Consider the following 15,735-nt stretch of genomic DNA (forward strand, 5'->3'; position numbering starts at 1 on the left):
GTTTTGCTTTGCATATCGTACCTACTTACATCCTATAAAAGCACAAACTTCAGAAAACTGAAATTGAAGTATTTATTTCTTTCTCAACCGTGCAAGGGAAACAAAATCCAACGTATTTCTTTATTATGCAAATCATGCTTCAATTGGTTTATTCATATAAAAATTTTAGTGAAGTAACCATAGAAGATTGTTGAAATGAAATGAAGAAATGAACGAATTACTGTTAACAGCAAGGTGTTTCGAATATAACTTGATTTTCAATATATTCAACATTTGCGCAGTCAATTTCTGAATATGCCTAAACCAATTGTTGTCAATCGATGAATTTCAATGTTTATTAATAACAGTGCGCTTCGCAAAAGCGACTTCTCGTTTAACCTGCGCCCTTGCGTTATTGACGGAAATAATCTGAAGTTTATCTTGGTACAGCTCCCGTCAAGAAATGGTGTCTTCTGCGAGTCGTTTTTGCCAAACGTAAGTTTCGTGACTGTGTTGTTACGCGAGACCTTCAAAAGGGCAAGTAAATAATATCAATGAGCTACTCGGCCCTTGGAAGGCAAATTATTTGCCCCTCTCGCAGACTGGAATACCTTACTCCCTGTATTTCGATTGCCTCCTCTCTCCCTCCCCCTTCACTGTGACTGTGGCAACCAAATGTTCAAATTCCCCTCATAAAGCGAAAGTGCGTACTACAAGGGCAGTAAAATTTCAAACATGAGATTTCGATATTTCCTCTCCCTGTTAGGCAATTGAACTATAATGTCTCGCCCTGTGATTCAACACAAACACTGCTTTCTGTACTTATCACAAAATGTAAAAATAAAAAAACCGTAAAATCGTAAAAATATTTACATACTTGCTTCATATTACTGTACAGAAGTTCAGTAGCGTACGCAGGATTTCATCAAGGGGGGGTGTTATTTCGAAAACTTTCTACAAATTCACATTACCATTGTTTTATTATACTTTAATTAATTAATTATTATTAATAATAAATTAATTAATAATTCTTATAATTAATTAATTAGTTTAATTACTACTAATGCAGCTGCTATTTATGAAAGAAATAGAACAAAATTACATGTCTTTTGTTTCTTTGTTACGAAATAATTGTCTAGTCAACGGTTATTTGTATATGATAAGTGAGACATTTTAAGTGTGAAGAAAATCTATAAAAACAAGCAAATATATTAAATTTATTGAAATAATCGAAATATGAAACTCATTCAAGGAGCCGCGCTGGTCTAGTCTGACAACTTCGTGGGATATGAGGGTTCGATTCCCGGAATTGGTTGGAATTTATCCAGCCTTGTCTCCGCATCCAGCCTCATAGCAATGGGTACCTGAGAGCAACCGTGGGGAATGAAGGCTGCCGGAGCATGGTGCTGATCACATCACCTGCAAAATAGTTCGAGATCGAGAATCTTTGGGGCCCACCACACCACTACGTGTGCCTTCATGGCACGGTGCTATATGCACGGGGGAATTTACATTACCTTTACCTATGGAACTCGCCCAGGATGATGATGAAGCGCGAGAATACATGTTGCTAAATTCCACTGAGTCTATGTTTTCGTTGAAAAGTAAGTTTATAGACATTCCAACACATTTATCACTTCGGTGATTCACAAAGCACTTCTTCAACATTATTTAATGATGTGGATGTAGACTCAGCATCACTTGAGAGTTCACAAGGGGATGTGAAATCAGTACCGGGAAGAAAGTTTTGCAATAAGGTCGGCACACTGCGACGAAGCAAGGAATTTTCACAATTCTCGCGAGAGTCACTGCGCGACATTTTGCAAAAAAAATAAAAAAAAATGCAAAATTGAACTTTGCGGCCGCTTAGATTGCGTTTGGAATGTTGTGTTTTTCTTCATTCTGCATGGGAATAATAATTCAAATTATTATTATTATTATTATTATTACTGTAGCAGATCTTTGACTGTGATAACTTAGCCATTTTTATTTTTTTCTACAGCATTTTCCATAATATTTCAAAAGCTCAAGGGCGGGGTTAAACCCGGTAACCCCCTTGCGTACGCCACTGCAGAAGTTAACTACGCAGTTCGGCTTCTTTCAACCCTAACTCAAAAGTTAAAACGCGAACAGTGTCATGATTTTATAATAAATTAACACGAGCATCATACAATGAAACTTTCCTTAAAGATGGATTCGATTAAAAATCTTTTCCTCGAAATTTCTCAGTAGCAACAAGTCAGTACACAGGTATCGTTGGACTCCGCTAGAGGCGCACGCTACGATCTCATTTACGTTAAGTTCACCCTGACAGGTCTCACTGAAATACTACAACATACGTATACATTTTGTCAGTATTTAATGCTACTACCTATACTTCTAATAACCTTGGTTACTACTGTGGCAGCGGTGAGACTTGATTTGAGAAGAGGGAGAGAAAGTAAAGGATATTATTATTGGGTTAAATGCAAGTATCAATTATCCGCAATTGTTTCGTTTCCAGGTTGAACTGTTTCACTGCTAGTCATACCGAGAAAACTTGATATTTCACGTATTCATTCGTCTTCTGATAAACTAGTTTGTACATACCTTTGACTGCGATCATACAAATGCTTGTCTTCCAGATCACAGGAACGTGAATGTTTAATAGAGGATCTTAGAACACTAGTAGGCACAGGGAAGACGTGACCGTTGATTAAACCTTTTTACATCACTCGCCTCGCTCCCCATGATGACCAAAAGCCAGCGTTGCCAAACCGAATTCGCATAAGAGACTTAAGTTGCACATCAATGGAGCTAAAAATTAATTTCAAGGAGCCACATTTTCGAAGGCGCGATAGACTTCTGCTTAGGGTAATTTTAGATGATATGGAGGGGGACAGCTAGTTTACCATTAACTTTAAAGTGATGACAATTTATTCTTAATTTTCACCGTCTACATCGGATGGTACCACCCACGTCAATAATCCACTGAAGGGCGTAGGGTAAGGTAAAGTTCCCCGTCAGTGGCGAAGCGTGACATTTTTCCGCAGTCATCGCAAGACCTGCAAAACGTCAGTTGAACACAGTAGAATTTGTGTGCAATGCAAATAAATCATATCATATCAATAGTAGAAATTTTCAAGTGCACGCGCGCGCGCGCGCGCGCGTGTGTGTGTGTGGGGGCGATGCAGCCAATATACCTCTAAATATCACATGCAAAATGCATATTCATGGCAAAAGTTGGTTTATGAGAGCAGTGGCGTATCCTGGATTTTCATAAAGGGCATACTGTACACAAATGTTTTAAAACATTTATTATGGAATGTGGGATAGCATTATACATATTCAATAGTTGACGATTTGTACATTAACATTACTAAATATTGCATAACGTATAGAGTAATGAAATATGGATAATAAAGTTTAATACTCACCAGGTTTGATGTCTGATGTGGAAGTCTTCATAAAATTATAAAATCACTTGATATTTATAAACAGTTTATATTTACAATGGAGATTCACAATTTAGGTTTGTTTGGCTTATGCAAATAACATTATACTAGAGGCCTAAATTACAATCAGAGATTCAGGAACAAAAGACCAGACTTAATTAAAATAATTGAAATGTAAATTCTGCTCTTCTGTTTTGAGTGGTAAATTCCCTTATAACATCTTCATAAAATGAGGGCAATGCCTGAATTTTCAGAAGCAGCTCTTTTTCAATGGATAATATACCAAGCGCACTTAATCTTTCTTGCGATTGGGTTGCTCTAATATAATTATTAATTCTTCTTAATGCTGTAAAAGATCGTTAAACTGATGCAGTTGAAGCTGGTATTGACAAAATGAGTGTAGCCAACTTGTAAGTTTCACTTAAATGTTATGAAAATTGTTCGTGTTCATATATGTTACTAGTTCATGTACAGGTTTATTTTCAAACTCGGGTGAAGATGAGAGAGCAATCAACTCATTCTTTAGCTTTACAAAGTCAAATAATAATAATAATAATCCTGTATCACACCCTCTGTTTCATTTTCCGTCATTTTTAAAAAATATTTCGGGAAAATACTGCACTAAGTCATGTGGAACTTCGAAAGAGACCCAGAAATAAAAATAAACCAAACTTTAAACTAAATGTGCATTGCACTGTACCTCCAAGGTGAAAAATCAATAACAGAAGTTTTTGTGGCATTATATATTGTAATCAAAATATATGAAATTTCACAAATATGAATTTTGTAATTACGTGTATTTTTTTTGTTATTGAAGAAATAAACAAAAATTTCGATAAACAAGAAAAACCATTACACATTTTACCTAATGAAAAGTAATTAAAAGTACAAATTAAAAATATGTGAATTTTAAATATATAAAAATAAAAATTATTTTTTATGAATCCAAAAAATAATATATAATGGTAAATTGCGGCAGAGTCTATATATACAATGTACATTGTTTTGGTTAGCTTCATTTTGTGGAGAGTCTAAATATAGTTATTAATTATGATGAATTTATTTTGCGGTGGCGTCTATATGTAGATGATCTTTTATTGTCGAACTTCTCTTCAAGGTCGTCGCGGTAAAGGGCTAATTATAGTTGTTTTTTTTTTGGCTGTGAAGATGTGAGGATGGAGCCAGTGGAGTACAGAGCAATTATCAGGTCCCTGCTTCACTAATGCAGCACACCTCAACATTTTTTTCCTGGAGATGATGCTGAATGGCCCAGGTGTCTCATCCAATGAAGCCACATAATCTTTTGGGGATTAGCTGACCGAGTCAAGATTAGTGTGGAATCTGTGGGAAAATAATCAAGGAGCATCTCTGCATACATGGAAGGTTTCAACTCTCTGGGTTATCTCGTTTCTCACACCTTTCCAGAGGAAAAACCAATTCAGGTGCTCCCGTGAACTTTTAGCAATGTGCCAAGAAAACCAAGAGGACTGTTTCGTAAGACTACACAAGATGAGACGTGGATTTATCACTATGACCCAGAGACTAAATACAGTTTGTGCACTGAAAGAACGACTCACCACCACCCAAAAAGGCATTTGCCCAACCCTCCGCTAGCAAGGTGATGCTCACAGTGTTTTGGGACCAGAAAGGAGGGTTGCTGACAGATTTGTTTGCAAAAGGGGCCACAAGAATTGAGACTTACTATGCCTCATTGCTGGTGAAATTATGGAACGCCACCAAAAATGAAAGGCGCAGTATGCTTTGTGAAGATGTCAATCTCATGCAAGACAGTGCTCACTGCTCATGTTCACAGTAGGAACATAGCCTAAAGGGAAGAATGCTTCTGTGGCTGCATGAAATTCTACCCCATCCCCCTTACTTTCCTGACTTTGCACTATCTAACTTCCATCTCTTTCCCTCCATGTAGTTATTTTTGAAAGGCAGGCACTTCCCACATGAAGACACACTAATTAATGAGGTGCTTTCCTGGATTTCTAAAAGTTCTATAAGGGTCTGCACATCTGCATACATTGATGGGAGAAGTGTGACTCTGGGTGGCAGCTACGTAGAGAAGGACCAATAAGTGCACAAACTTGTCTCTCCCAGCCTATGCTTAAGTGGGTCATGGGAAATCTTTATTGAACGCCCCACCCTTCGAATCATGAAGCACATACTGTGGATATGAATGGTTTGACAGTATAATACTAAAAGGACTAGACTTAGGGCTAAATTTACCTTGCAAAGCTGCAAAACACCTTGAAGCATTTCGAAATTTTAGGAGCCAAAGGAGTGTACGAAAGAGCTCTAAAAAGCCTATTGTTTGTTACGTAGCTCTGAATTCTAACATTAATGTGTGTAGAAGGAGCAGAGCAGTGAAAAGACTGAATCACGATGAGGTCTATTGAGCACAAAATCTTGTCCTACTGTTTCTGCTAGTAGTGGTCATTTTGTCCAATGAGATAGGTAACTTGCAACTGTATAATTAGAACACACGATTCCTTCACCACCAAAATCCTATTTTTCATGTCTAAGTGGTGGCAATTAGGGGGGGGGCAGTTGCCCCCCACTTTCCCCCTCGCACTTTGCTAAATCTTATATACAAAGGGAAATATACTGTCTTTGCCCCCCCCCCCCCAGTTTTGTAATCCAATCCCCGCCACTGTAAGGTCAAAACCTCACATCCACTTTCTTTCAAGATGAAAATTGCTTCAGCTATTTTGAACTTCTACTTCATTGGTTTCTATATAAAATCTATTGCTTACAAATTGTGGACAGATCTAACTACACTGGTGTTTGATAATCCTACCTTAATATTCAATTATTTGCTGAAATCAAAACAAAAATTACTTGCTCTCTTGCCATTTCTTTCCTGTGTCTCTGTGTGTCTAAGGTCTCTTCTTCATTAAGACAGACATCTACACTGATCGTCAGCATCATGAATAATAAACTCAATAGAGTGTATATAATTTGGAAAAGCTACTGATTAAGTTCCTAGAGCCTATATTTCTACAAAAAGTATGCAAAGGTAATTGTGAAATAAAACACAATATTTTTAAAAAAGTGTCAACGTTTCATTTTTCTTTTTGTTAGTTATAAAAAAACCACTAAACAGTCACCTCAAAAGGAATATACTATATATATAAAAAGCTATACATTTGTACACGGCATCAGAAAAATCTTATTTCTGAGCCTGACAAGAATACATGAATGTGTTGCTTGACAAGGGATCACAAGCTCAACATTTTTCTTTACAAACCACTTCGCATACAATACATACACTGGCAAACTTTTATCATACAATCTCAGCATTAAACATTTACATAAATAAGAAGTCCAATGACTGAATCTCACAGAAAAAGTCATGATCCTGTATGTTGGCATGTTGTTTTAAAGCTAAGTCTCTTCAGCTGTATTTTTCTTGGAAATATTTTTTCTCTTTTTCAAGATAATTTCACAACCATTAACTTTTACAATTTGCATTAAATTTATTGCACATCTTACAAACAAAAAGTTTTTGGCACTGTCAAAGTTTCATAAGAACCACACACATTGATTACACAGTTTTGGCATTTCTAACTTTTTTAAACTTCATTCCAATATGACCCCATTAAGCAATTTTTTTTTTCACATTCACCATAATTACTTACATTTGGCGTATTTCTATATTTTAGAAAAATGTTATTCTTCTTAATACATTAGTTGCTGTTATTTACGATAAAGGAAACAGCAAGCCTGCCTACATTTCAAGTTGAATGTGTGCATAATGGGGATCTGGAAGAATTTCAGACTTTTCTGAAAAATGTATAACAAAGTAGCTGCTACTGGAAACATTGTGGTTGCATTAAATAAGTTGAAATCAACAGACTAGAATATCAAAATAAATAGCATAGACAGGCTTACTGTTATCCATCTATCTTATCTAAAGGGATAAAAACTGTTAGGTTAAAAACAATGATGTGAGAGTCAACATATGCCTAAAAATAGTAATAATAATAATAATAAAATATCTGTATTATTTGATTTAACTTTTTAAAAAGAAGATAGTATTCACAGAAACACATCAACAATTTGGTACCTATTAAAATTTGCCTCATATTAGCATGCTACATACAAATTAATAGCATGTTTCTTTCAATTGCAAATAAAAAATTTCATCATTGTATTCAACAATTTTAAATATGTTACAACAAATTATAGATAAAATTCTTATATATATATATATATATATCAAAACACGTTGGAAAAATTCACACTTTGTATAATTTTGCAAAGTATGCATGTGTTCTTACTGTATTTGGCAACATGGATATTTATTAAAATATAACACATCATTTAATAAGTTTCACAGATTCCTATTATTAAGTCTGAAAAAAAATTGCACAAAATTAAAATTCTTACTTATAAGTTGGTGCACTTATATTTTCTTTCAATAAGTAACAACACAATATTAATTTTAATGTATGAATTTAATTTTCATTCATTTGTATTTTCATTGAAAACATGTGAATATTCTGATTTTATGACTGCCACTACGGTGAAGCACAATAAAACATATAGGAAACCTGTAGAACATATATTAAATGATGTGTTAATGAAAGCTAATCTTGTTTTCTTAGTTATTCCCTAAACTTTTAACTTATGTTTGCTGCAGTTCTATTTCACCTTTTCTTGATGCAATACAACTGACTTTGAACTAACTTTTACTTTTGCACTTTCTAGATCCTTGGCGGCACTTGCTCTTGTAGGTCTCATGAAACTAAAACTTTGAGTGGAAACGTACCTAGGTTTCTCATCCGACCTAGCAGAAGACTTGACAGTTGACGGGGTTTCTCCTCTGTTTTGGCTTTTCAAGGAACTGCTACGAGACACGGAGCTTGAGTTTTGTCGTGAAAGATTCTCCTTTGAGCTTGTGCTTGCTGGTTGAGATTTCCTAGATTCGTGCCCGTATGCCGTCGATGACTGCTTCGAAGTAACCCGCCTTGCTATTTTGGAATCAGAAGGACTAGCAGTTGAAGTTGATTTAAGTTGAACTTGGCCTAAAGGTCTTTTACTTGTACTTCTGTTAGCAGACTTCAGTGAATCATCAGAAGAACGCTTTGATAACGATCGCTGGCTTCCAGAAAAGGAAAGCGAATGGGACGATTCTGAGAAAGGAAGACTCGCAGACGACCTGGCACTATGTGATGGGGGATACAACTCGTCGTCTATGGGAATGTTGTGCGAAGAATTGTTGTAATCACTTTCTTTATTTTTCTTCAAATTTTTTGTGAGTGATTTAATGGCTGTTGTATACCCAGAAAGTTTCCCTTTTGTTGTCGGAGAGTGCTCCCGTGCATAATTAGACTTTGTGCTTTTTATGCTGTTTTGACTTGATGATTTCGACAATGGCTGCCTGGAATTATTTTTTACAGTATTTACAGAGGCTGAGCTGGTTAGAGAGCTTCGAGAACTGCGTAGACTTGTCCTAGAATTGGACCTCTCGACTTTCCTCGGAGAGGCTTTTAGACTTGACTGAGAATCTGATTTCCTAACCAAGTTGCTACTTTTCACTCCCCGAGAAGATCCTTGCACTATTTGTTTCTTTTGCACTGCTGAAGATCCTACTTTGGATTTGGGTTCTGACTGTGCCTTGAGCTTCTGAACGATGCTGTCTATTTTCAGAGAATTTGATTTCAATCTCCCTTTTCTTGTTTCTGGAACATCTAGTGCCTGCCGATTGTCTTTTGTAACCGATTTTCCTTGATTGCTATTACCAAGTTGCACTGCCACATCACTTCTCTTCTTTCCGTTTGCAAGCGTGTAATCTTTTCCTTTGGATCCAACTGGCGAGTCGACAAGATCTGTTTCATAGTTGCAACCCGATGAGGCTTCTTGACTTGGAGTTTCCGATACTAAGCTCTGCGTTTCTTCAAACCCCTCATCATTTTCATGCTCGTTTCTGCTAGACTTCCCACTAGGTGTTGATGCCTGCACTCGTATTTCAGGAATAAACTCGCTCTTGTGCAGAGAGTTTGATGGACTGCTGTCACTGCTGTGTTTATTTACATCTTTCTCTGTTCTTTCAGCAATTGCTTCACTTCGTCTTCTGGAGGTGTGGCTGGTATTATTATCCAGAAAAGAGCTTTTGGGGCCAGCAAGATTTCTTGAATCCCTTCTTTCTTTCAGTTCTCCCACACTAAGGTTAGATTTCTCCTTCTCTTTTCTCAGAGCTGCCTCCACTTGCCGTGGCTCTATCATGCTTCGGACTCTCTCTCTTCTATCTTTTCGTATGCCTAACTGAGAAGCAGATAATCGATCCTGCCTTAATTTGTTATCTTCCAACGAACTGTTGAGACTTGTGGTTGTCACTGGAATAGAAGTTGTGGTCTTTTGAGTAGCACCAGTTCTTGGAACAAGTTTTTCTACCGTTGGAGTTTGTTGTCTATCGTACTCACGTACTGCCTGTAGCACATCACTTCTTTCAATGTTTGACTTGAATCTTGAATTGTGTCTAGAGTTCCAGGGCAGGGTTCGGCTTCCAGAAATTCTATCAAGGTTCTGCAAGGCTTCACCTGATTTTGCAATATTTTCTATGGCCTCTTTGACTTCGGTAGGTTCAATGTTACTCTTAGACCTCTCATTGTTCCTACTTACTCCTTGGAAAATGTCATCTTTTGATTTTCGCACCTTTAACCGCTCTTTCCACTTATTTAGCCTACTTTCCTTGTCCTCCTGAGGAGCTACTTCATACGAATCAGCCCTCTGAGGTATATGTTTCCTTACTTCTATTTTACTTTCTACTTTTGAGCTCTCAACTTGTTCTGAGAATGGCCTTATGTCTATTTTGCTAATAGCACCTTCTTTAGTAACTTTAGTTTCTAACTTATCATCTTGGTCACCAGCACCGGATTCTTTTTCAGGACTGTCCTGAGTTTTCTTGTATCTTCGTGTTCTTCTTGCAGAAGAAAATCTATCAAATTGTCCATCGCCCATTTCTTCGTCAACACCCTTCTTCGCTTCCTTCAAAACGTCACTTGCTTGGTCCGTTCTTCTGTGCTTTGACAATCGCCTAGCATTGCCTTCGTCAACATGCAAATTTGCCCCTTCGTTTTCAGAACTGTCTGCATTTAATTCACTTGCCTTTTTTACTTTCTCAGTTGCTGTGGTTTCTTGCTTTGGTTTCTGTATCTGTGTGGCGAAATTATTTTGATCCTCTGTTGCAAGGCTCCTGAATCGGCGAGCTCTTCGTCGACCCAAGAAATCTTCACCAGTATCCATTGTTAGACCAGAGCTCTTATCCATCGCTCGGAAACTATTATAACCAAACACTTTTCTGCTAACAGGGGGTGTTTCAATATTCTCTGAATCAATCTCAATTTTATCACTGCAAGATTCGCTTGTCTCATCCGAGCCAGCACGAGAAGTTTTTCTCAATCTTCGCGGCACGGACGGTGGTAACTGACCCTGGCTGTCTGCAGGTTCACTCGTGGAATCGTCCTGTTGCTTAATAGTTTCCAATTTACCAGCTATATCGTTCATGTCTAAATTATTCACCAATTTCTCGTGAAGCCTAGTTCTAACAGCATTCGCTGGGGTACTATCACTGGACCTCTTACTGTGGAAGCTACCAGTTGACAGTTTTCCTTCAGGAGTTGCAGGTTTCTTGTCATTTTCAACAATGGATTTCAGAAAATCTCCTGGAACATCCATAGAATGTCTATACTTTTGAATAAGCTTAGATCTTGAAGATGAATCATTCTTGAGATCCAAACTTCTACGCCACTGATGTGGAGATAGTGTTTCTTTCCTCTCTGGCAAATCCTTTCGTTTCACGGCTGCATCCTTCTCTCTTGTTACGATAGAAGTATCAGTCTTCAAGCTTTGGGGTGTGTCTGGCTCAGGAGTTGGTTCCTTACTGTCAGCATCGTCACTTCCACGCCGTATGTACAGAGTCAAACTATCTCCTATCTCCTTCTGACCAAGGCTTCCAATAATGCCCTTTCTTTTATCTTCTTCCCTAATAGCCTAGAACAGAAAATATACATGTCACTTCAGCAATTCATTTAATAGTAACCAACAGAACACTGAACATGGACCTGTTATTCATATATGCATTAAAAATGAGCAGTTCAGTGGTAAAACCTGATATCCACAAAAGTATGGACCTGAAAAAAATGCAGTTTGTGAACCAGATGGGTTCATATGTCTTTGTCAATTACTGGGTACTGAATGAATTTTACATACTATCGCATAACAATATAACACTGACCACAAGCTGGATCCAATTCATATTAATGTTTTGGGTTATAAAGTTTTATTACCAACCCACTCAAATCTAATATTACATTAGGTCCTTCAAAGCCTGTATGTTATTTTATATGACAGAATGTACAGTTTCAATAAAAAGCAATGTGACAAAATGGTAAAAAGTATTTTTCAAGAAAGGAATAATTTCGTTTTTGTCAACTTATGCTCATATAGGCTAATGGGTATTGAAATTACAGTTTAGTGAATGAATGAGTGAGTGAGTTTTTTGGGTGCGTCGGCACGTGAGGCCATTTTGTACCCTTCAGAGTATACGAGGAAAACATTCTCTTATCTTAAAACTCTTACCTTAATGTTAAAAAAGGGGTGTAAAGAATCCCTTGGGAAAGGTTAAAGGTCCAAGGTTGTAAAGGGACCCGACAGGACAAACACATTATGTTTATGTTTATGAAGGTAAGGCTAGTCTAAAAACTTTATTAGAAAGGGTGTAAGGCCGCTGCTCTTCTCTAAAAGCTAAAAGCATTTGTTAAAAACATTATCATCATCTCCCAACATGGATGATAAACAGTTGAAATATTGAAAGCTTGCGTGAGGAAAATAAAATCAGTACATTCAATAACAATATGACATACACTTAAAATAACATTACAGACATGACACATTAGAGGGTCAAACCCACCGAAGACAGCTGTGTCCAATATGCAGCAGAGTTAAAATGACTTCTCAACAGGAGGGGAGGTACGTTGAACGCCAAGCCATGCACTAATGGTAGGCTTGATAGCACAAAGGTTGTTACCTGTTACCCCACTAGCTGCGAAGTGTCAAGAAGGGATCAACGAAACACATTCTGTAGGGACAAGGACATCACCATCTGCATCAGCAGACTTGGCGGCAGCATCAGCTGTTTCATTCCCCTTGATGCCCACGTAACTGGGGACCCAGCAGAAGCAAACTTCAGCACTGGCAGATTAGTACAAGTGTCATCAAATGATGTGCTGCAATACAGGGTGCCTGATAGTCAGCAATTCCAGACACTGGAGCACACTGATCGAATAGGTGCATATAAGGACTCTTTGAAAAGTGTGAATGTCCAAAAGTCGAGGGCTGAAATCATTGTGCAATGTGCTTCCACTAGAAATTGATTCCGGAACATTTATTACAAGATGACAGCATTAGTCACTATGCTGTTTGCACAGATTGCATCCATTGTGGTCACCAGATCTGGTTGCCAATGAATACAGGTTATTTATATATATAAAAAAAGATCATTGCAAAGGTGAAGTCATGATTTTATGTAGTGAACAAGTTTTTCTAAGAGATTGCCTTCTAAGAAACTGAGAAAGGAATTCTAAGACTGGATCATTCTGAATACAGGACAAGTGGAAAAATAATCAAGAGAATTTACATTCTCTAAAAGCAAGTAAATAAAAATTAGAGGATTTATCACACAAGTACCCAAGTAACCAAAAGTGGTTCGCCAAACGTTGGGCCAACTGTACTGATTATGGTTGGCCAACGGTAATTTTGGAGATGATTCAAACGTTGGGCCAAATGTGTGGTTTTTACGTTGGTTCAACATATGGTTTTCCTACTGAAAACTAAAGAATGGATAGGTTTGTTTTCTGATATATACATAATTTATTGTGAGACAAAATGTAAAGAATAGTTCAAGTTATTTATGAAAATGAGAAAAATACACAGCACTTTCTCAGTCACATGGTATCATTGTTTTCAAGGCACCCAACCTTCAAGTGGTAGCACAAAAACCTTCTAGAGTTTACTTACTTTTCCACCTTTCATGGAATTTAGTCTGCACATAACATTGCTTAACCATTTTCACAATAATACCTGTAAGAATGTTCTTGTTCTACTACAGCAAAAGAGACAAACAATAAGCAATTCCCAACTTTCATCCATGGTGGCTGACAAAGGACTGGTGAGTGACTGCAAGTTAAAAATAGCTTCTACTTTCATTAAAAATATATTATATTTCCAGTATTTGCTGTGACTGAAATATTCGAAAAGAAACACTGTTACATGTCACTTATTTTACACTCTAGAATTTTCAGCATTCTCCTGAAAGTTGTCTTAGTATTAAAAAGTTGTTTATAAAACTGATTTTGACTCACGTTTCCATGGTTGGGCAAACGTTGGCAACCACCGTTGGCCCAATGTAAATTTGCCAACCAACGTAAAGCCAACCTTTCCCACGTTGGCCCAACGGTGGTGGCTACTTGGGAAGGGCCATTGTTAAAATCTGGATGATAGTATTGAGACTTGGATTTACCTGGAGTGAGTTGCTGGATGCGTTTCCATCCATCAGGGTCCGGGATCTCATTCGCCTAAGCCTTCTAGCTTCCGTTTCTGTTTCTTCTGAGCTGTTAGGAACGTTTAAGTTGGATTTCCTCCATGGAGACTTGTCTTTCACAGGTGTTTGTGGTTGTTGAGCTTCTGACACAACAAGAAAACAAAACGAATTAGTAGCGAATTTGCAATTTCAATAAAGTTGTTGTTCAAGTATAAATATAAACTTTATAATGCATAATAAAACAAAAAATATGTAACTTTATCACACATTGCATGTGTTGCTCAATTTAGGAATTAATTTTGAAGTTTGTTACTATTATTACTAATAATGTATTGAGTAAGTTTTATCTTGCTTAAAAAGCCAACATTACTGTAACTGTTTTATTATAAAGTTAATTAAGTTCCATTACTTAACTTTTTGATTCACATGACATAAGTATACAAATGCATTATTCTGTTGAAATCCCAATATAAAATTCCAAATCATGAGCATCTTCCAGCAATAATATTACTTTTGTATAATTAATGTCAGTTCACCATACATATAGTGGAAGAGCTGTGGTGGTCGAGCCTGTAGAGTGCCTGACTGTTACATGTGGGGCTCACGTTCGATTCCCAGGATAGGTGATATCAAGTGGGAATTTTTTGAATATGTCCCAGCATAAAGTGGTTCTGGGGTTCACCCAGTCTCTATTACAATGTGTACCTGGGGCCAACCTTGTGTAGGAGAGGGAGTGGAGTAAAATGGCTGGAGCAGAGTGCTGATCACTTCACCTTTACAACAGTTGAGATCATGAATATTTGTTGTCCCTACCCCTGCTACATCCTCCCCTCTGTGCCTTAATGTAATCTTGCAATGTTCAGAGGAAAGCATTTTATATACACATGTGTAGTAAAATGCTTCAAAAATATTTTACACATTCATAACCCATTATATACAAATGCATGGTTTTCCCATTCTGACCAATAAGTTACAAGGCTCATACTTGTATTAATATCGATGTGTGCAAATTAAAGTAGAATTATTAATCTGTAAGCAAAAGGCTTGGCTGGACACTTGGTCGACGTGAGGGTAGCTTCTTTCGTCGTTTTGAAAAACCATATTCCAAAATCTGAAAAATTACATCTGCTTAGAGTTCCTTCTAGAGACTTCATGTGAATCTTCGTATGGTTTACTTTCAATGTTGTCTAGATATTATCAATAGTTTAACAGACTTATGGAACCATGAAACTACTGAGAATATCTAGGCAACAGCGAAAGCAAACCACATGAAGATTTATGTGAATGATCTGTAAGGTGTTGTAATTTTTCGGATATTAGAATATCATAGTGATTTTTTTAAAGGAGAGGGAAATTTAAAAAAAAGCTGCCCTCACATCGGCCAAAAGTCCAGCCAAGCCTTACAGCAAATATAGAAGCCCTTTACTATTACTTTTCATGGGAACATCTTTTTCTCATTTAAAAAAATAAAATACACCAGGTTTTTATAATAAAACATACCTTCTATTGCTTCCATTGCTCCTACAACATCTGTCTTCTCTATGGTTGGCTTCCAGTCAGGATACACTCGTCTGTACTGCGTTCCCTCAGCTAATTTTCCTTCCTCTGGTAAAGGATGTAACACACTGCCAGGTCTTCCTTCACCCTCTGAAAAGTTTAGAAATCATTGTCTGGTGAGTGTTTCCTTTCTCCTTCTTTGATTTTTATACATATACAATATATACATATACCTTATGGACACACACACAAATATATATATAGAATGCAAAT

At 37.1% G+C, this 15,735-nt stretch overlaps 1 protein-coding gene across 5 annotated transcripts in view; it reads right to left on the reverse strand.

Moving 5' to 3' along the window:
• Nucleotides 1-6,483: 6,483 nt before the first annotated feature.
• The window catches only part of form3 (FH2 domain-containing protein formin 3), a 290,254-nt gene continuing 281,002 nt past the window's right edge, over nt 6,484-15,735 (reverse strand). For 4 of the 5 annotated variants that reach the window (XM_083119204.1, XM_083119202.1, XM_083119199.1 and 1 more), the window contains 3 exons: nt 15,466-15,612; nt 13,945-14,108; nt 6,484-11,417 (listed from right to left, as the gene is read on the reverse strand). In XM_083119204.1, the coding sequence (XP_082975330.1) occupies nt 8,067-11,417; nt 13,945-14,108; nt 15,466-15,612 (3,662 nt within the window). In that variant the 3' untranslated portion in view covers nt 6,484-8,066. The remainder of the gene's footprint in view (nt 11,418-13,944; nt 14,109-15,465; nt 15,613-15,735) is intronic. The other variant, XM_083119201.1, reaches the window with a different exon arrangement.

The sequence above is a fragment of the Lepisma saccharinum genome, chromosome 3, assembly GCF_977018435.1.
Source record: "Lepisma saccharinum chromosome 3, izLepSacc3.1, whole genome shotgun sequence".
Classification (NCBI taxonomy): domain Eukaryota; kingdom Metazoa; phylum Arthropoda; class Insecta; order Zygentoma; family Lepismatidae; genus Lepisma; species Lepisma saccharinum.